Source organism: Hemibagrus wyckioides, linkage group LG27, assembly GCF_019097595.1.
Source record: "Hemibagrus wyckioides isolate EC202008001 linkage group LG27, SWU_Hwy_1.0, whole genome shotgun sequence".
Classification (NCBI taxonomy): domain Eukaryota; kingdom Metazoa; phylum Chordata; class Actinopteri; order Siluriformes; family Bagridae; genus Hemibagrus; species Hemibagrus wyckioides.
This window is the reverse complement of record NC_080736.1, coordinates 2,130,001-2,151,469: the sequence shown is the minus strand read 5'-3', so window position 1 is coordinate 2,151,469 and position 21,469 is coordinate 2,130,001. Positions and strand designations below refer to the sequence as shown.

The 21,469-nt window shown below is 43.0% G+C and overlaps 1 protein-coding gene across 3 annotated transcripts in view; it reads left to right on the top strand.

Moving 5' to 3' along the window:
* The window catches only part of phkb (phosphorylase kinase, beta), an 85,992-nt gene that overhangs the window by 24,632 nt on the left and 39,891 nt on the right, over positions 1-21,469 (top strand). For all 3 annotated transcript variants that reach the window (XM_058381545.1, XM_058381543.1, XM_058381544.1), the window contains 5 exons: positions 4,696-4,803; positions 8,356-8,436; positions 12,095-12,210; positions 16,161-16,224; positions 18,919-19,014. In XM_058381545.1, coding sequence (XP_058237528.1) covers positions 4,696-4,803; positions 8,356-8,436; positions 12,095-12,210; positions 16,161-16,224; positions 18,919-19,014 — 465 coding nt within the window. The remainder of the gene's footprint in view (positions 1-4,695; positions 4,804-8,355; positions 8,437-12,094; positions 12,211-16,160; positions 16,225-18,918; positions 19,015-21,469) is intronic.

The window sequence follows — 21,469 nt, the reverse complement described above, 5'->3', positions numbered from 1 at the left end:
TGTTTAAGATGATGATGACTATGATGATGATGACTATGATAATGACGATGATGATGATGATGATGTTTGGGAAGACGATGGTGTGTTTAGGATGATGATGACTATGATGATAATGACGATGATGATGACGATGACGATGATGATGATTGGGAAGAAGACGTGTGTTTAAGATGATGATGATGATGTTTGGGAAGATGATGGTGTGTTTAGGATGATGATGACTATGATGATGATGTTTGGGAAGATGATGGTGTGTTTAGGATGATGATGACTATGATGATGATGTTTGGGAAGATGATGGTGTGTTTAGGATGATGATGACTATGATGATGATGATGATGTTTGGGAAGACGACGGTGTGTTTAGGATGATGTCTGAGGGTCGATGATGTAGAACAGCACGTTTTGGATGAAGAAGTAGTTTTGATCACGACACATTTGAGACGAAGATCCGTTCAGGATGTTAAGGTGTTGAGGATGAGTTTAGGACGAGTGAAGCGTGAGTGAAGCGTGAGTGAAGCGTGAGTGAAGCGTGAGTGAAGCGTGAGTGAAGCGTGAGTGATGAGTGAGTGATGAGTGAGTGATGAGTGAGTGATGAGTGAGTGATGAGTGAGTGATGAGTGAGTGATGAGTGAGTGATGAGTGAGTGATGCGTGAGTGATGCGTGAGTGAAGCGTGAGTGATGAATGAGTGAAGCGTGAGTGATGCGTGAGTGAAGCGTGAGCGATGCGTGAGCGATGAGTGAGCGATGAGTGAGCGATGAGTGAGCGATGAGTGAGCGATGAGTGAGCGATGAGTGAGTGAAGCGTGAGCGATGCGTGAGCGATGCGTGAGTGATGAGTGAGTGAAGCGTGAGTGATGAGTGAGTGAAGCGTGAGCGATGCGTGAGTGATGCGTGAGCGATGAGTGAGCGATGAGTGAGCGATGAGTGAGTGATGAGTGAGTGAAGCGTGAGCGATGAGTGAGTGATGAGTGAGTGAGTGAAGCGTGAATGATGAGTGAGTGAAGCGTGAGTGATGCGTGAGTGATGCGTGAGTGAAGCGTGAGTGAAGCGTGAGTGAAGCGTGAGTGATGAGTGAGTGATGAATGAGTGAAGCGTGAGCGATGCGTGAGCGATGAGTGAGCGATGAGTGAGCGATGAGTGAGTGAAGCGTGAATGATGAGTGAGTGAAGCGTGAGTGAAGCGTGAGCGATGAGTGAGCGAAGCGTGAGCGAAACGTGAATGATGAATGAGCGATGAGTGAGTGAAGAGTGAGTGAAGAGTGAGTGAAGCGTGAGTGAAGCGTGAGTGAAGCGTGAGTGAAGCGTGAGCGATGAGTGAGCGATGAGTGAGCGATGAGTGAGCGATGAGTGAGCGATGCGTGAGCGATGAGTGAGTGATGAGTGAGCGAAGCGTGAGCGATGCGTGAGCGATGCGTGAGCGATGCGTGAGTGATGCGTGAGCGATGAGTGAGTGAAGCGTGAGCGATGAGTGAGTGAAGCGTGAGCGATGAGTGAGTGAAGCGTGAATGATGAGTGAGTGAAGCGTGAGTGAAACGTGAATGATGAGTGAGTGAAGCGTGAGCGATGAGTGAGTGAAGCGTGAGCGATGAGTGAGTGAAGCGTGAGCGATGAGTGAGTGATGAGTGAGTGAAGCGTGAATGAGTGAGTGAGTGAAGCGTGAGTGAAGCTGTGAGTGAAGCGTGGTGATGCGTGAATGATGAGTGAGTGATGAATGAGCCGGCGTGAGCGGCGTGAGCGTGGCGATGAGTGGCGATGAGTGAGCGATGAGTGAAGTGAAGCGTGAGTGATGAGTGAGTGAAGCGTGAGCGATGAGTGGCGATGAGCGGCGTGAGCGGCGTGGCGATGAGTGAGCGGCGTGAGTGATGAGTGGCGATGAGTGAGTGGCGTGGCGATGAGTGGCGATGAGTGGCGATGAGTGGCGATGAGTGGCGATGAGTGAGTGAAGCGTGAGTGAAATGTGAATGATGAGTGAGTGATGAATGAGAGAAGCGTGAGCGAAGCGTGAGTGATGAGTGAGCGATGAGTGAGTGAAGCGTGAGCGATGAGTGAGTGAAGCGTGAGCGATGAGTGAGCGATGAGTGAGTGATGAGTGAGTGAAGCGTGAGTGATGCGTGAGTGATGCGTGAGTGAAGCGTGAGTGATGAGTGAGTGATGAGTGAGTGAAGCGTGAGCGATGCGTGAGTGAAGCGTGAGTGAAGCGTGAGTGAAGCGTGAGTGAAGCGTGAGCGATGCGTGAGCGATGCGTGAGCGATGCGTGAGCGATGAGTGAGTGATGAGTGAGTGATGAGTGAGTGAAGCGTGAGCGATGAGTGAGTGAAGCGTGAGCGATGAGTGAGTGAAGCGTGAGCGATGAGTGAGTGAAGCGTGAGTGATGCGTGAGTGAAGCGTGAGTGATGAGTGAGCGATGAGTGAGCGATGAGTGAGTGAAGCGTGAGTGAAGCGTGAGAAGCGTGAGAAGCGTGAGCGATGAGTGAGCGATGAGTGAGCGAAGCGTGAGCGATGCGTGAGCGATGCGTGAGCGATGCGTGAGCGATGCGTGAGCGATGAGTGAGTGATGAGTGAGTGATGAGTGAGCGATGAGTGAATGATGAGTGAGTGAAGCGTGAGTGAAGCGTGAGAAGCGTGAGTGAAGCGTGAGCGATGAGTGAGCGAAGCGTGAGTGAAACGTGAATGATGAATGAGCGAAGCGTGAGTGAAGCGTGAGTGAAGCGTGAGTGAAGCGTGAGAAGCGTGAGCGATGAGTGAGCGATGAGTGAGTGAAGCGTGAGCGATGAGTGAGTGAAGCGTGAGAAGCGTGAGCGATGAGTGAGTGAAGCGTGAGCGATGAGTGAGTGAAGCGTGAATGATGAGTGAGTGATGAATGAGTGAAGCGTGAGTGAAGCGTGAGTGAAGAGTGAGTGAAGCGTGAGTGAAGAGTGAGCGATGAGTGAGCGATGAGTGAGCGAAGCGTGGGCGATGAGTGAGTGAAGCGTGAGCGATGAGTGAGTGAAGCGTGAATGATGAGTGAGTGAAGCGTGAGTGAAACGTGAATGATGAGTGAGTGATGAATGAGAGAAGCGTGAGCGAAGCGTGAGCGATGAGTGAGTGAAGCGTGAGCGATGAGTGAGTGAAGCGTGAGCGATGAGTGAGTGATGAGTGAGTGAAGCGTGAATGAGTGAGTGAGTGAAGCGTGAGTGAAGCGTGAGTGAAGCGTGAGTGATGAGTGAGCGATGAGTGAGTGAAGCGTGAGTGATGAGTGAGTGATGAGTGAGCGAAGCGTGAGTGAAACGTGAATGATGAGTGAGTGATGAATGAGAGAAGCGTGAGCGAAGCGTGAGTGATGAGTGAGCGATGAGTGAGTGAAGCGTGAGCGATGAGTGAGCGATGAGTGAGTGATGAGTGAGTGAAGCGTGAATGAGTGAGTGAGTGATGAATGAGTGAAGCGTGAGTGAAGCGTGAGTGATGCGTGAATGATGAGTGAGTGATGAATGAGCGAAGCGTGAGCGATGAGTGAGCGATGAGTGAGCGATGAGTGAGTGAAGCGTGAGTGAAGCGTGAGCGATGAGTGAGCGATGAGTGAGCGATGAGTGAGCGATGAGTGAGCGATGAGTGAGCGATGAGTGAGCGAAGCGTGAGCGAAGCGTGAGCGATGAGTGAGCGATGAGTGAGCGATGAGTGAGCGATGAGTGAGTGAAGCGTGAGCGATGAGTGAGCGATGAGTGAGCGATGAGTGAGTGAAGCGTGAGTGATGCGTGAGTGAAACGTGAATGATGAGTGAGTGATGAATGAGAGAAGCGTGAGCGATGAGTGAGCGATGAGTGAGTGATGAGTGAGTGAAGCGTGAATGATGAGTGAGTGATGAATGAGAGAAGCGTGAGCGATGAGTGAGCGATGAGTGAGTGAAGCGTGAGCGATGAGTGAGTGATGAGTGAGCGATGAATGAGTGAAGCGTGAGTGAAGCGTGAATGATGAGTGAGTGATGAATGAGTGAAGAGTGAGCGATGAGAGCGATGAGTGAGCGATGAGTGAGTGAAGCGTGAGCGATGAGTGAGCGATGAGTGAGCGATGAGTGAGCGATGAGTGAGCGAAGCGTGAGCGATGAGTGAGCGATGCATGAGCGATGCGTGAGCGATGCGTGAGCGAAGCGTGAGCGAAGCGTGAGTGAAGCGTGAGTGAAGCGTGAGCGATGAGTGAGCGATGAGTGAGCGATGAGTGAGCGATGAGTGAGCGAAGCGTGAGTGATGAGTGAGTGAAGCGTGAGTGAAGCGAGTGATGAGTGAGTGAAGCGAGTGATGAGTGAGTGAAGCGCGAGTGATGAGTGAGTGATGAGTGAGTGAAGCGTGAGTGATGAGTGAGTGAAGCGAGTGATGAGTGAGTGAAGCGTGAGTGAAGCGTGAGTGAAGCGTGAGTGAAGCGTGAGTGAAGCGTGAGTGATGAGTGAGTGAAGAGTGAGTGATGAGTGAGTGATGAGTGAGTGAAGCGTGAGGATGTGTTTGAGAAGTGTTCAGGACTGTGGGATTATGGAGCTGACAGATTTTAGATAATAGAATTAGATTATAGACATGACTTTGAGGCTGCAGTGTGTGAGGATGCCATGGTCTTATCTTACATTCATAAATAAAACAAAGCAGTGCGGTACAGATTTGATGGACTAACTGTTCCCCTCTCTCTCTCTCTCTCTCTCTCTCTCTCTCTCTCTGTCTCTCTCTCTCAGGTGGAGAAGTTTAAGCAGGACCCGAGCCCGTACACGTGTCTCCACTCGGTGTTCAACGTTCGAACAGGAGACGAGATATACTCCTATAAACAGTACAGTCATCTGCAGGTACTCACTCTTTCCCTCCCTCTCCCTCCCTCTTTCCTTTCATCACTCTGCACCCGTCACTCACATCCTTACATTCATCACGCCCTCGATTACCACCTGCTTTACACCCGGAGCGTGGCGTTGCTCCGAACGTTTACACAGAGAGTGATTAGAGGAAAGGTCACAGCACGAGTGCGATGGTAATAACCCGCCTCCACACCTTCTGCCTCATTATATATTATAGATTAGCTCCCGGCCCGAGCGGAATCGGGGGAAAACCCGGGGCGGAGTGTTTATTACGGACCGGCCCGCAGCTTTTATATACAATACGAAGGTCAGCTGTTTAGGGAGAGGGGTGTGGGGGGTGGAGATGGCTAGAGAGAACGAAAGAGAGAGAGAGAGAGAGAGAGAGAGAGAGAAATGGAAAAAGGAGAGAGGGAAAGGGAAAGGGAATGTTAATGTTGAGAATCAGAGCCTGAAGGACGTCCAGAACTCGGACACAGATATCCAGCATCACGACTGTGTGATTATTTTTTTTATTTTTAAATCCATCATGTTGAATATATTTTATTTATTTCTGTATTTTTTCACAATACAGAAGAACAGAGTTGATATGAAAGCTCTGCTGTGGGCCGTAACTTTATTACAGATAAATAAGGACACTGAAACATTTACACTGCTGAACGATCCTGGAAATAATAAAGCTGCAATCTGAGGCCATAACTACACCATAAAAAGGAGAATATTAAAATCCTTAATTATCAAACTGACCGTTTCTGTCGGTGCGACAACTACAGGAAGGGGAAGTCCAACATTTTCGCTCATAACAGTCCAGATATGGAAAGAAATCCTCTAGTTTTTTTGTTCTAATTTTGACTTTCAGTGAATTTATCAGAGGTGAAGTTTTTAAACCTTCATTCAGCTTCATACAAGTAAAATAAAGTCATAACCTTTAACTTAACCTTTAACACCCGGGGTCGTATTCATCCACTCACTCACATCGTCACACCTTCTCAAACCTGAGCCTGTTAAAAATCACTAATAATAAATAAATAATTAAACAGAGAAATAATTATAATAATAATAATAAAACATAGTAATACATAATAAATAATAAATGTGTGATTAACAAAGAAACATAAGTTCTAAAATTTTTATCAGAGAGTCTCAACACTTACTAAATTATAAATATTCAGTAAATAATAACATTTATATGATTAACCAAATTTAACTAACAAACTAATACTTCTAAAGAAACAAAAGAAACTAAATGGAAAGAATGAGAAAAACTAATAAAAGAAACAAGAAAAACAGGTTACTGAATAAATAAATAAAGAAGAAATAATAATAATTTTAAAAAAAGAATAAATAAATAATGAATGAAGAATAAATGAGTTAATGAATAAAGAAATAAATAATGAATAAATGAATGAATAATAAATAAATAAAAGCAGGTAATGATCTAGCGACACAAAAGAGAAATAAAGTGGTGGAAAATCTGGTGGAAAAAAAGGAAATTTATTAATTAATGAAAGAAAATGATGACTATAAAATAATATTTGATATTTTAAACAAAAGTCCATGAAAGTAGCTAATTATAGAAAGAAAGAAAGAAAGAAAGAAAGAAAGAAAGAAAGAAAGAAAGAAAGAAAGAAAGAAAGAAAGAACACGAAAAGGAAGAACAAATAAAATAACTACATAAAGGAGAAAAGAAGAGAAATGTACGGTGTCCGAGAATCACAAAACACAATAACAAATCCAAAAAGGACGAATCAGGTAGGTATGATTGGACGAGACGTCTGTCACTCAGGATATACAGGAGATATATATATATATATATATATATACACTACTCACAAAAAGTTAAGGATATTCAGCTTTCGGGTGAAATTTCAGGATGCACCTAAAATGCACTATAACCTTTCCAGGTGAACTTAATTTGACCTTCTCTACCCTTCTGAATGCACATGTCCAACTGTTCAGTGTTTCAGTACTTTTTGCAGAACTTGCTGTTCTCTAACAAGGTGCTTAACGGCAAAATTCACAACTGGTGTTTGATCCATGAATCCACCAATAAATTTTCTGGTTCCATTAGAATTGGTATTTAAACAGTCCTCTTCATCATGCTGTTCACATTTTGACACCATGAGACCAAGACCACACCTAACCATTGATCAACAGAACCTCACCATTGTGAGGCTTCAAACAGGATGTTCTCAGAGGGAAGTGGCCACTGAGCTTAGAGTGTCACAGAGTGTCATCCGCAGGTTGGGACAGAGATACAGAGAGACTGGAAGAGTCGCAGAAAGGCGTAGAAGTGGACATCCTTTGGCCACATCCCACGTCGATGACCGCTTCATTGTGAACAGTGCCCTGAGGAACCGGATGATGAATGCCACTCAACTCCAGGCACATTTAAGGGAGGTGAGAGGAACCCAAGTGTCACGTCAGACCATTCGAAACCTGCAAGGGTACCTGACCACACCACCAGGCACAGGCGTCGGGCCAGGGAGCATTTACGCTGGACGAGGGACCGGTGGGCCTCAGTGCTGTTCTCTGATGAAAGTCGATTCACGTTGAGCAGAAATGATGGCCGCCAACGATGTTGGAGATGTCAAGGAGAGCGCTATGCATCAGCCACTGTTGTGGTGGTGTTACAGTCTGGGCAGGTGTGTCCACTCAATACAGAACTGCCCTACATCTTGTGAATGGTACAGTGACAAGACAATACTACCTGAATAACATCATTAATCCAGTCATTGTGCCCCTGCATGAACAACACAGGCCTAATTTCATCTTCATGGACGACAATGCTCCAGCTCATCGAGGTCGCATCATTAGGGAACGGCTGCTGGAGGCTGGGGTACCTCAAATGGAGTGACCTGCACTTTCTCCAGACCTGAATCCCATAGAAAACCTCTGGGATCAGCCGAGTCGCCGTGTAGAGGCTCGTAACCCTGCACCCCAGAACCTCAATGACCTGAGGGCCGCCCTTCAAGAAGAGTGGAATGCCATGCCTCAGCAGACAATAAGTCGACTCGTGAACAGCATGAGACGTCGTTGTCAAGCTGTAATTGATTGTCAAGGACACATGACAGATTATTGAGACATTGAGATTTTTTGTTGTGGTAAACCCACCACTGTTGTTGGCTTTTGTTTCAATAAATTGTTTGAGATGAGGAAATCACCATCGCAGCTTCTACTTAAATGCCCTACTTTCATGATATAATATCACTGTAGTGTGAACTTTTTACATTTTCCATAAATTTCACCCAAAAGCCAAATGTCCTTAACTTTTTGTGAGTAGTGTAGATATCAGAATGAAAGATGTAAAAAGAGAAAGAAAGAAAGAAAGACAGACAAAGAAAGAAAGAAAGAAAGAAAGAAAGAAAGAAAGAAAGAAAGAAAGAAAGAAAGAAGGAAAAATAAGAAAGAAAGGAGTAGACAGATGTATTTACACTCTGATGTTTCCTCTCTTTTACAGTCTGATGGTCAGCTGTGTGACTCGAATAATAAACAATAAATTACTCAGCATTATTCTCTCTCTCTCTCCCTCTCTCTCTCTCTCCACAGATCGATGCCGTCTCTCTCTTCCTGCTCTACCTGGTGGAAATGATTTGCTCTGGTCTGCAGATCATCTACAACACCGATGAGGTACGCCACTGAACAGAGATCACAGAGAACCGAGCCATATTTCCTGTCTGTGTGTGTGTGTGTTTCTGTGTGTGTGTGTGTGTTTCTGTGTGTGTGTTTCTGTGTGTGTGTGTGTGTGTTTCTGTGTGTGTGTAATGGTGTGGACATGCTTTGACGCACATTGTTAGCTGTTGTAACGGCGGCTACAGAATGTCATGAGGGAGACAAGCGATGCCAGAAACACTTGACTTGCTGCCAGAACCTCTCGCCTCATCGCCTCTCTGCTTTTGTTTCTTACCCCGAAACATTGAGCAGCCGTTTAATCAGACGCCAAGAAATAAAATCCTGCATTCGTTATTAAAGAATCCTTTACAAACACGCAGCTAATGGAGCGCATGCCATGGCACTTCATTTCCTGTTACAGCCTCTCCGCTTCGTATCGTTTCTATAGCAACAGCTACACTATATTGGCAAACGTTTTGGGACGTCTGCCTTTACATGCCCATGAATGTAATATGGAGTTGTCCCGCCCTTTACAGCTATAACAGCTTCAACTCTTCTGGGAAGGCTTTCCACAAGGTTTAGGAGTGTGTTTATGGGAATTTTTGACCGTTCCTGTGAGGTCAGGTACTGATGTTTGACGAGACTAATTCATCCCAAAGGTGTTCTATGGGGTTGAGGTCAGGACTCACTCATCCATGTCTTTATGGACCTTGCTTTGGTCACTGGTGTGCAGTCATGTTGGAACAGGAAGGGGTCATCCCCAAATTGACCAATGTCTGACCAATAAAATTTTCCAAAATGTCTTGGTTTGAAGTTGAAGCATTAAGAGTTCCTTTCACTGGAACTAAGGGGCCGAGTGCAACCCCTGAAAAACAACACCTGAACTCTATGATTTGGAGGGGTGTCCCGATACTTTTGGCAACATAGTGTATATTTTATCCATTTCTAGTTACGTTTAATTCTGGAGTCATTTCATGAAGAAGTTCTGAATAAACACCAGCTCAAAGTTCAGTGTGTCAGCACTCCTGTTTTTTTTTTTTATTGTTCCTGAAGGAACATAATCATCACCTGCTTATTAAGATTCCTCTCTCTGACCTGTGTGTGTGTGTGTGTGTGTGTGTATGTTTTGCAGTGCTGGTGGTGAAGGTGGACGCTTCAGTGAGTTTAGCTGTAATAGCTGTTTAATCTCTCTCTCGTTTTCCCCTCCGGCCCGCCGTATAAAAATCACCTGCATTCATTCATTTTTCATTCTCATCTTAAACTGAGAGATGTAGTCAGCGTGCGGCGGCGTGTGGAAGCAGAGTCCAGAAAATGATTAGCACTTTTATTTATCCATTCCTGCTTTCTTTCTCTCTCTCTCTCTCTCTCTCTCTCTCTCTCTCTCTCTTTCTTTCTTGCTCCCTTTCTGTCTGTTTCTCTAAACTTGAATGCCTCTGTCTGTCTGTCTATTTCTCTCTCTCTCTTTTCTCTCTCTTCTGTCTCTCTCTCTCTGTCTCTCTTTTGCTTTCTCTCTCTCTCTCTCTCTGTCTCTCTTTTGCTTTCTCTCTCTCTCTCTCTCTCTCTCTCTCTCTCTCTCTCTCTCTCTCTCTCTCTCCCTCTCTCTCTCTCTCTGTTATCTCACCTTCATAACTCTTCTAAACAGATTGCCAGAAGAGGTTTTATGGGAGTTTTTGTTCTGTTAGTGGAGCGGGGTTTTAATTGCCGTGTATAAACAGTGGCCAGCGGGCAGCGTAATGCCATTTAAAAAGCGTAGATGTGAAATCAGCGAGCCGATTCTGCCTTTTATTAATGGACAGCAGAGCAAATGAGAGAGAATTGGGAGATTTAGTCTGTGGTTCCTGCGCAGGAGAGAACGCTCTCTCTCTAAATCTCATTATACAGTCCTCTCCTCTTAGTCAAGGACCTGACAATTTAACTGTACTGTGTGTGTGTGTGTGTGTGTGTGGGTCTGTCTGTCTGTCTGTATGTGTGTCCGTGTCTGTTCGTGTCTGTCTGTGTCTAGGGCAATGTATGTCTGTCTGTCTATCTGTTACTGTGTGTGTGTGTGTGTGTGTGTGTGTGGGCCTGTTCCTTTACTGTAATTTATCGTATGTCTAACAGGAAACTGACACTAAGACAGCCTGAGTAAATGGAAATAATCCCGTACTTCCTGTTTACACCACATGTATTTGTTTATTATTAAGCCACGCCCACTACACGGGACACAGTTAGACACGATCTACATGTCTCCACCTCAAACCCTATTCCTGAAATGTTTCACAGCTTGTCATGTTACCGAGAAACCACAAAGTTACACCTCCACCTCAGCGTCAGCTGCACAAATCCCTGTGAGCTGTTACCATAGTAACACTGACATATTATTGCTCCTCTTAAAGAAAATTAATCACCCCCTTCTTGACCAATCAGAATCCAGAATTCTACACAGCTGTATATCAGCTTTGTGCATCATCGCAGTAACATGTCCATGTGTATTCAAATATAGAGATGGAGTAAAACAGGCCAGAAAATTAGGATATGTGTGTTTGTGCAGACAGAAGCAGAGAAATAGTTTTTGGGCCACTTGCTGTTTATGTATCCTGCTATAAAACCCTCCACATGAATCATTTTTATTTGAGTCTAAAATAAAAATCTCCTCCGTCTCTCCTCCTCCTTCTTCCTCTCGTTCCGTGCCCCATTTCAGTGCGCTTAAGGGCCTCGCTGCTTTCCGTGTGTTAAATTAAAGCCCTCGTCACTCATTTCTCTCCCCGGTGATTACACACTTCCACATTTACACGCTCCAAACTCATCATTCTTCTCACCACCGTGTTTCCCGTGGCCGCGATTTTAACGCTGTGATGTGGGAACGCTTCGGCGCTGCGCTGAAGTCACTGCTGCTACACACACACACACACACACACACACACACACACAGGTGATGAATTGGTGCTGTGAAGCGAAGCTGTTCTGTAGATCGTTATTCATGCACGAGGACCTCGAGTTCACCACAGAAATGTGTAAAAAATAAATAAATAACGTACTGCACTGCAGGGTCTGAATGTGTTTATAACATCAGGGATATTATAGTTCTGAAAAATGGCTCACTGCAGGACAAAAGTATGATATGAAACATTAAACCTGTAGCCATAGCAACACTCCTAGCAGTGCTAGCTATTCTGGGAAGGCTTTCCACAAGGTTAAGGAGTGTGTTTATGGGAACTTCTGACCATTCCTCTAGAAGCGCATTTGTGAGGTCAGGCACTGATGTTGGACGAGAAGGTCTGGCTCACAGTCTCAGCTCTAATTCATCCCAAAGGTGTTCTATGGGGTTGAGGTCAGGACTCTGTGCAGGCCAGTCAAGTTCCTCCACACCAAACTCACTCATCCATGTCTTTATGGACCTTGCTTTGGTCACTGGTGTGCAGTCATGTTGGAACAGGAAGGGGTCATCCCCAAACTGTTCCCACAAAGAGCATGAAATTGGGCCGAGTCCAACCCCTGAAAAACAATACCTGGATTCAATGATCTGGAGGGGTGTCCCAATACTTTTGGCAATATAGTGTATATTATTACATTTTTGTAATTTTTATTTGAGTCAAAATAAGTTACATTTTTGATAAAACTGGGTTATCTTGTTTATCAGTGTTTATTCACTCACTAGCAAGATTTATATTTCACACGTGTGTGTGTGTGTGTGTAGGTTTCCTTCATCCAGAACCTGGTGTTTTGCGTGGAGAGAGCGTACCGTGTCCCAGATTTCGGCATGTGGGAAAGAGGAAGTAAATACAACAACGGCAGCACAGAGCTACACTCCAGGTGAGTCACAGCACCGGCATCTACCTGGGCTTGGACCTGTATCTGTTATTAACATGTTTATAACTCATTTATAACATTGTCACCTGTTCTCAACCTGAAACATCAGCACTGGGTTTATTTGCTCAGTCAGATAGTTCACTTTACTGACGCTGCATTCCTCACAGTGCTGTGCAGCTAACAACATGAAGGTCGAAGAAACCGTGAGGAACACACACACACACACAGTTTATCTGTCTAATCTATTTGTCCATTAAAATCTATCTATCTATCTATCTATCTATCTATCTATCTATCTATCTATCTATCTATCTATCTATCTATCTATCTATCTATCTATCTATCTATCTATCAGTATATCAGTATATCTGTCTGTCTGCTTTTCCAACTACTTATCTATCTATGGATCCATCTCTCTCTCTCTCTCTCTCTCTCTCTCTTTAATAACACAGCTTCTGGTCAGTCGGGTTTGAGAGTGTAACAGTGAACAGTGTTGTGGTTGTAGAAAAATTAAGAAGAATCTAGAATGATTTGTCAGGGGAAAAGAACAAACCACCAACTGTCCTCTTCACACAGCATTCTATTCTTATTATTATTATTATTTATTTATTTATTTTTATTTTTCTTAAGTTTTCATATATTTTATTCCTATGCTTTTACCACACTTTCTTCTTCTTTTATAACCCTGATATAAAGTGTAAAGTGCTCACAGTGATGAAAGCTGGTGATTACCCGACTCTCCATCTCTTTAAGATACATACAGTGTCTGTTTTTTTTAAAGAGGAGATCAATCCACAGCCACTCAATACCGGTTTCTTATCTCCACAACACGCCGTCTCACCTGAGAGCCAATTAGAGAATCGACCCCTTCATTTGCCTTCAGAAAAATCTCCTAATTAATATTTCAGGAAACGACTCAGGACTGGTTTTAAAAAATGTAAAATAAATCACTGTGCTGCTTCATTTATACATGATAACATTTAATTAGACATTTCTTGTAAAAACTTATTGCAACCCTCAAGTTTAACAATATTTTTTACAAAACAGTTGTATTGATTTTTTGATGTCTTTAATTTTGATATTTAAATATATTTAGATTTATTTAAATGTTTTAAAATAACTGTAATTATTATTTACTTAATAATCTTAGTTATTATTTACCTGTGATTTATGCAGGAGATTTTTTAGTATTTATTTATATATATATATATATATATATATATATATATATATATATATATATATATATATATATATATATATATATATATATATATATATATATATATATATATATATATATATATATATAAATAATATTATAATTAATAATCTCTTAATTATTAATGGTCAATTAAATATTATTGTTATTATTGTAAATTTTAACTATTATTATTATTATTATTATAGTACAGGATTACTAACAATTAAATTACATAAAGATGGATATATATATATATATATATATATATATAATATATATATATATATATATATATATATATATATATATATATATATATATATATATATAATATAATATAATATATATATATATATAATATAATATAATATAATATAATATAATATAATATAATATATATTTTTTAATTCTTTTTTTTAATAATTGTTATGCACTAAACTGTAATTTAAGTAATTTTTAATATTTTAATATTAATATTTAATTTTAATATTTATTTAAGTACAAGTAAATACATATGAAGTATTTTTTTTCATTTTTCTATTTTGTTTTACTATTTAGAAAAAAACAATCCTAATTACATCATATTACCTCATAGTACTGAGATATATTTATGTAAATAAAAATATAATAAAAAAAAAACAGGAAAGAAGATTTCTGTGCTATTTATGGCCTGCTGAAATCTAATACTTTATTCGAATTTTAATTAGACTTTTGGATTTAAGTAAGCAGTCATCGTAAAAGATTTTTAAAAAATGCTATTTGGTTAAAATAATAAATACATTTTTTTGTGTACACTGCTGTAAATATTCATGGTTTTATAAGCCCCGCTTCCTTTGGCGAGTCGTACCGGCGGTTCTGTATTGTGTGCACATCAGCACAAACTGGTCTAATCCCAGCGTGATGAACGAGCCGGAGCTGCGTGTCGGAGCAGTCAGCAGGTGGAAGACAGAGCGCCAGGGAACGAGCGTTTGGGTTCGGGCAGAGCTCCAGCTCGGGGAAGGTGATAAATGTTTCCGCACACTTCTTAAATCATCACACTGGAGACCTGAACAAAGCAAATGGACGTCATTTTGCTGCTGCGTGAGTCATCACTTTGCGCTTACGCCGACATCGTGCCAGATTTCACTGAGTGAAAGCCCAGAGCCTTTCAGCAGCTCGTCTCCGGCCAAGAAAACACGACACGAGAGGAATTTCAACTCGCTGTAACACACGGGGCTTTTCATTCCCATCCTACACTGGGCTCTTTAAGTATTCATTAATTTGCTTAAAATTAGCCGCTAATTAATTGCAAACTTAATGCGACTCCCATGCTTTTGTCAGTATCCAGGCTTCCAGTCTTTCAGAGAGGGAACCTTTAATACGTTTTCCTACATTTAATCACCTGCAGGATTCTTCTGATGCCAGTCCCCTGATGGTACTGGTTCTGGGTTCCAGATTTCGGGGGCCGGAGTTGAACCGAGGTTCTTGGCAGAGACTCGGGCACTTATGAGCACTTATGTCATCTTCACTCTTCTGGGGGAGAATTTCTGCCAGGTTGATGCGGAAAAAGGTGGAAATTGGAGAGAAATAAGATTAGGAAACATCTGCAGCAGAAAATGTGACGCTAAAAAGCTAAATTAGAGGCAGAGCTTTAGATTAGTTTTGACCTTGGGCTTTAAATTAGTGCCGTAATCAGTGTAAGTGTGTTTTTTTTTTGTTACTAGCTACATGACTAGCAGAGTGTTTGGAGGATTTATTTATTTATTTGTTCTTTTTTTAGTAATGACTATGAACTCAAAAAGCAGATAATGTAAAAGTTTGTTGTTGTTTTTTTTTTACGCTTTTTAAAAAAAATAAATAAATAAAGATTTTTAGCAGACATTAAAATTTGGAGAAACAACTCACATTACATAGCTGAAGTTACGTTATTGCTGAGGTACTTGATGATAAATAAATTTATAATATATATATATATATATATATATATATATATATATATATATATATATATATATATATATATATATAAATTATTGTATGTTGTTTGGTGATAATAATAATAATATTTATTTTATTTATTTTTATTTATTTAATCTATTTTTATAAATTATTTTATTTGTATTTATTATTTGATTTATTTTATTTTTGTGTATTTTTTTTTTATTATATATATTTTTATTTATTTTATTTTCATAGGACAAATGCATCTGAAGTTGTTCATTCCTTCCCAGTGATATAATTTTTTTTCTTGCTGTCAGAATAACCTTTTAAGCTCTTGCCTTTCCATTTATTTTTTCACCCATTTGCTAATCGATAGCACTTCAGAATACTTCTCCTGCTCAATTGGGGTACTAAATGACCCGAATGGATCTGACTGGTTCTTCCATGTTTTGTTGTTTGTTTTTTTAAATCCATAATCACCCCACAGTTTGTTCTCTGTACATTCTGGGTTTTATTATTCTACATGTGCACTTATACAGCACTTGAACACATTCTCATCACCGCCGCCTGGAGCATTAAGCCCGGTCTGGGCAGCGCTTAGGTCACTAGAGACGAAGCCAAAATGGCAGAAGGTATATTCGCTTTGTTTAACTTGAAAAGCAGGTGACTGTGGGTCGGATCAGTTATGAATATCGATATCTGGAACAAAAGATGCTCTTTCGCTCACTAAGTGCTCCGAAATGGCAGACGTGATGTTCTTTTCCTGACTTAAAAGGGTAACGTCTAAAATCGATCACTCTGCTGATCTGTCCTTGGCTTTTCTTTGTAGTTCTGTGGGACTCGCCAAAGCGGCTCTGGAGGCCATCAATGGATTCAACCTGTTTGGAAACCAGGTAGGACTGAGGAGTTCTGTCTTAATTTGACCGTTGATTTGTTCATGTGTGAGGGTTTAATGATTTAATAGAATCATGAATGTATGTAATGATGAAGCCTAATAATCCCTGGTGTGATAATTCATCGTGATATTTAAGGGTTTGATTATATGGGGATGGAACTTGCTAGAATGTGGTGTAATAATAAACATTAAGAATTATTATAACTTAATATTTTTCTTTTAACGATATAAATCCTTTAAATTGTCCAGTAGTGATGTCTATTGTATTGATTAGAATAAATTGACCTAAAATCAACAGGCACTTTCCTTTCTCTTTCACTATTGATTATGTTTGACCATGGCTCATATCCAGTTCTGATTGGCTCAGATGGGTTTCAGGTGTAAAATACTGATACTGTGTAGTCGCACTGTAACAATCAGAAATAACGGTGTAGGTATTGGTCAAGTCAGACTTCATCCAGCTCCTCCTACCCAGAAAAAGTTAGGCCAAAGGTACAGGGGGAGAGTTGGACTTGATCCAGCTCCTTCTACCACTATAAAGGTTGTGAAGGTCCAGAGGGTGGAGCCGTACATAATCCAGCTCCTCCTCCCTGTACAGAGGTACCTAAGCTCCAGGAGGTGGAGTCATACTTGATCCAGCTCCTCCCACCTCTACAAGCTAACCATAGGTCCAGGGGGTGGAGTCGTACTTAATCCAGCTCCTCCCACCTCTACAAGGTTACCATAGGTCCAGGGGGTGGAGTCGTACTTCATCCAGCTCCTTCTACCTGTACAGAGATAGCAAAGGTCCAGGGGGTGGAGTCATACTTGATCCAGCTCCTTTTACCTCAGCAGAGTTAATCCAACGGTCCCAGGGGGTAGAGTTGTACTTGATCCAACTCCTCCTACTTAGAAAGAGTTAAACTAAAGGTCTAGAAGGTGGAGTCAGATTTGTTTCAGCCCCTGTTACCTGGGCAGAGTTAATCCAAAAGTCCCTTCTTCATAGGCCGAGTTAAACCTAAGGTTCAGGGGTAGATTCAGACTCGAATCAGCTTCTCCTGCCTAGACTCAGTTAAAATAAAGGTCTAGAGGGTGGAGTTGGACGTGATCCAGCCCCTTCTACCTGGACAGACTTTAACCAAAGGTCCAGGCGTGGAGTTAATTCACTTCCTTATACCTGGACATGGTTAAATCCTTAAACCATGGTCCTGAGATCTTCTTTTACACTCAGAACTGGAGTGTACCATTATCCTCTTAAACAGTACATGGAGCTGTATGTGTGTGAGAGAGACTCTTCACTCCACTCTCACAGCTCTCGGATTTACATACATTTACTTGAAAATCACACACTGGTGTAAACCGGGGCGTTATGGGACCTCCTCGTCCAGCAGGAGAGCCACTCCACTTCTTTGTTGGCTTTCTGATGGGTGTCCTCCTACTGCCCTAAATGGCACCTGCTGAGTGTGTGTGTGTGTGTGTGTGTGTGTGTGTGTGTGTGTGTGGGCACAGACAGGACACGGTGGAATAAATGGCTGTGATGTTGCAGTGATTGGAGTGCCCTTGATGTTGAGGGATCACACACTCACTGATGGGGAGAGTAAAACACTACAGCGGGGTGCTGAAGCGCAGGAGCGCTGCGTAACACTGCGGCTTTTAAACGATCGCCTCTGATAGGGATTCAGAAGTGTGTGTGTGTGTGTGTGTGTGTGTGTGTGTGGACGTGTCAAGTTACCATTCTGCTCCTTTTCTAAAAAAGGTTTTCAGCTAGGTGCTGCCAGTAATACAAGCAGGAATAATGATTCTCCTGTGTGTGTGTGTGTGTGTGTTTATTTCAACTAATAATTACAAAAGCTTTTTTTAAATTTCTATCTGCTCATTCAAGTTCCTTCTTTCATATATCTTTCTCTCTATATATATATGTTTTATGTATATATTGCTAGAATATTATATAAAATATTAAACTATGAATCTGTATTAAATCCTAATACTCTATTAAACACTAATGAACTCCATAAAATCATTTCTATTAACATCTTCCTCACTGTTCAAATATTTTAATTAAACTCCATTGAACTAGCTGGAACATATTTCAGATCAAGGCGTGCGTGTGTGTGTGTGTGTGTGTGTGAGTGTGTGTGTGAGTGTGTGTGTCTGTTTAACGTTCTGTGAAGACCAAATTTGTCAGCGTCATGACCACTGTTCCGTTTCATCAACACACACTATACAAGCTTTTCAGCAAGTGTATTGGAAATGCTGCCAGCAGCTGCTGTGTGTAAGCTGCAATCCTGACCACACACACACACACACACACACACACACACACACACAGATAGAGAGACTCCATCAGCTGTCAAATTCTGTGGCGTTTCAGTAAAATACAGGGTGAACACTGAGAGTTTGGGTCATTGTTTGCAAGATGCCTAGCTTTAAGGGAACATTGTGATTAAATTGGACGAAACCTGCAGTGATGGAGGAAAGCTTTTAAAGTGGATCATGAGCTTTTATAGAAATCCAAACCTCGCATTCATCACTCTGCTGAAATGGAGGGTTATAAACATCATCTCGCTCGTATTGTTCGGGAAACACAAAAAAAAACACACTCCGCTAGCAGCAGCAGCGAACTCAGCGAATGTCTACTGAAAGACATGATAATACAGCTCCAATCATGGCTGTGTGTGTGTGTGTGTGTGTGTGTGTGTGTGTGTGTGTGTAGGGCTGCTCCTGGTCAGTGATATTTGTGGACTTGGACGCTCACAACCGCAACAGACAGACGCTGTGTTCCCTCCTACCCCGAGAGTCACGGTCTCATGTAAGTTACAGTCGGTCATTATGTATTTTGTTGGAAACACATGGGACATTTGCTCTCGCATTTACACAGTCACATTCACACAGTTACTCTCGTATACATTTAATCCCTCTCGCATGCACTGTACTCTTGCATCCACACAAATGTTCTCACATATAGTCAAATGCTCTTGTATACACACAAACACTTTCTCATCCACAGAAACTCTCTCTCTCGTCCACAGAAACGCTCTCTCACGTCCACAGAAACTCTCTCACGTCCACAGAAACGCTCTCACGTCCACAGAAACGCTCTCTCTCATCCACAGAAACGCTCTCACGTCCACAGAAACGCTCTCACGTCCACAGAAACGCTCTCACGTCCACAGAAACGCTCTTTCTCATCCACAGAAACGCTCTTTCTCATCCACAGAAACGCTCTTTCTCATCCACAGAAACGCTCTTTCTCATCCACAGAAACGCTCTCTCATCCACAGAAACGCTCTCACGTCCACAGAAACGCTCTCACGTCCACAGAAACGCTCTCACGTCCACAGAAACGCTCTCACGTCCACAGAAACGCTCTCACGTCCACAGAAACGCTCTCTCTCATCCACAGAAACGCTCTCTCTCATCCACAGAAACGCTCTCACGTCCACAGAAACGCTCTCACGTCCACAGAAACGCTCTCACGTCCACAGAAACGCTCTCTCTCATCCACAGAAACGCTCTCTCTCATCCACAGAAACGCTCTCACGTCCACAGAAACGCTCTCACGTCCACAGAAACGCTCTCTTGTCCACAGAAACGTTCTCTCTCACCCACAGAAACGCTCTCACGTCCACAGAAACGCTCTCACGTCCACAGAAACGCTCTCACGTCCACAGAAACGCTCTCACGTCCACAGAAACGCTCTCACGTCCACAGAAACGCTCTCTCTCATCCACAGAAACGCTCTCTCTCATCCACAGAAACGCTCTCACGTCCACAGAAACGCTCTCACGTCCACAGAAACGCTCTCACGTCCACAGAAACGCTCTCTCTCATCCACAGAAACGCTCTCTCTCATCCACAGAAACGCTCTCACGTCCACAGAAACGCTCTCACGTCCACAGAAACGCTCTCACGTCCACAGAAACGCTCTCTCTCATCCACAGAAACGCTCTCTCTCATCCACAGGTCCACCGAAACGGTCTCACGTCCACAGAAACGCTCTCTCTCATCCACAGAAACGCTCTCACGTCCACAGAAACGCTCTCTCTCATCCACAGAAACGCTCTCTCTCATCCACAGAAACGCTCTCACGTCCACAGAAACGCTCTCACGTCCACAGAAACGCTCTCACGTCCACAGAAACGCTCTCACGTCCACAGAAACGCTCTCACGTCCACAGAAACGCTCTCTCTCATCCACAGAAACGCTCTCTCTCATCCACAGAAACGCTCTCACGTCCACAGAAACGCTCTCACGTCCACAGAAACGCTCTCACGTCCACAGAAACGCTCTCTCTCATCCACAGAAACGCTCTCTCTCATCCACAGAAACGCTCTCACGTCCACAGAAACGCTCTCACGTCCACAGAAACGCTCTCTTGTCCACAGAAACGTTCTCTCTCACCCACAGAAACGCTCTCACGTCCACAGAAACGCTCTCACGTCCACAGAAACGCTCTCACGTCCACAGAAACGCTCTCACGTCCACAGAAACGCTCTCACGTCCACAGAAACGCTCTCTCTCATCCACAGAAACGCTCTCACGTCCACAGAAACGCTCTCACGTCCACAGAAACGCTCTCTCTCATCCACAGAAACGCTCTCTCTCATCCACAGAAACGCTCTCACGTCCACAGAAACGCTCTCACGTCCACAGAAACGCTCTCACGTCCACAGAAACGCTCTCTCTCATCCACAGAAACGCTCTCTCTCATCCACAGAAACGCTCTCACGTCCACAGAAACGCTCTCACGTCCACAGAAACGCTCTCTCTCATCCACAGAAACGCTCTCTCTCATCCACAGAAACGCTCTCTCTCATCCACAGAAACGCTCTCATGTCCACAGAAACGCTCTCACGTCCACAGAAACGCTCTCTCTCATCCACAGAAACGCTCTCACGTCCACAGAAACGCTCTCTCTCATCCACAGAAACGCTCTCTCTCATCCACAGAAACGCTCTCTCTCATCCACAGAAACGCTCTCTCTCATCCACAGAAACGCTCTCTCTCATCCACAGAAACGCTCTCTCTCATCCACAGAAACGCTCTCATGTCCACAGAAACGCTCTCACGTCCACAGAAACGCTCTCTCTCATCCACAGAAACTCTCTCATGTCCACAGAAACGCTCTCACGTCCACAGAAACGCTCTCATGTCCACAGAAACGCTCTCATGTCCACAGAAACGCTCTCACGTCCACAGAAACGCTCTCACGTCCACAGAAACGCTCTCTCTCATCCACAGAAACGCTCACGTCCACAGAAACG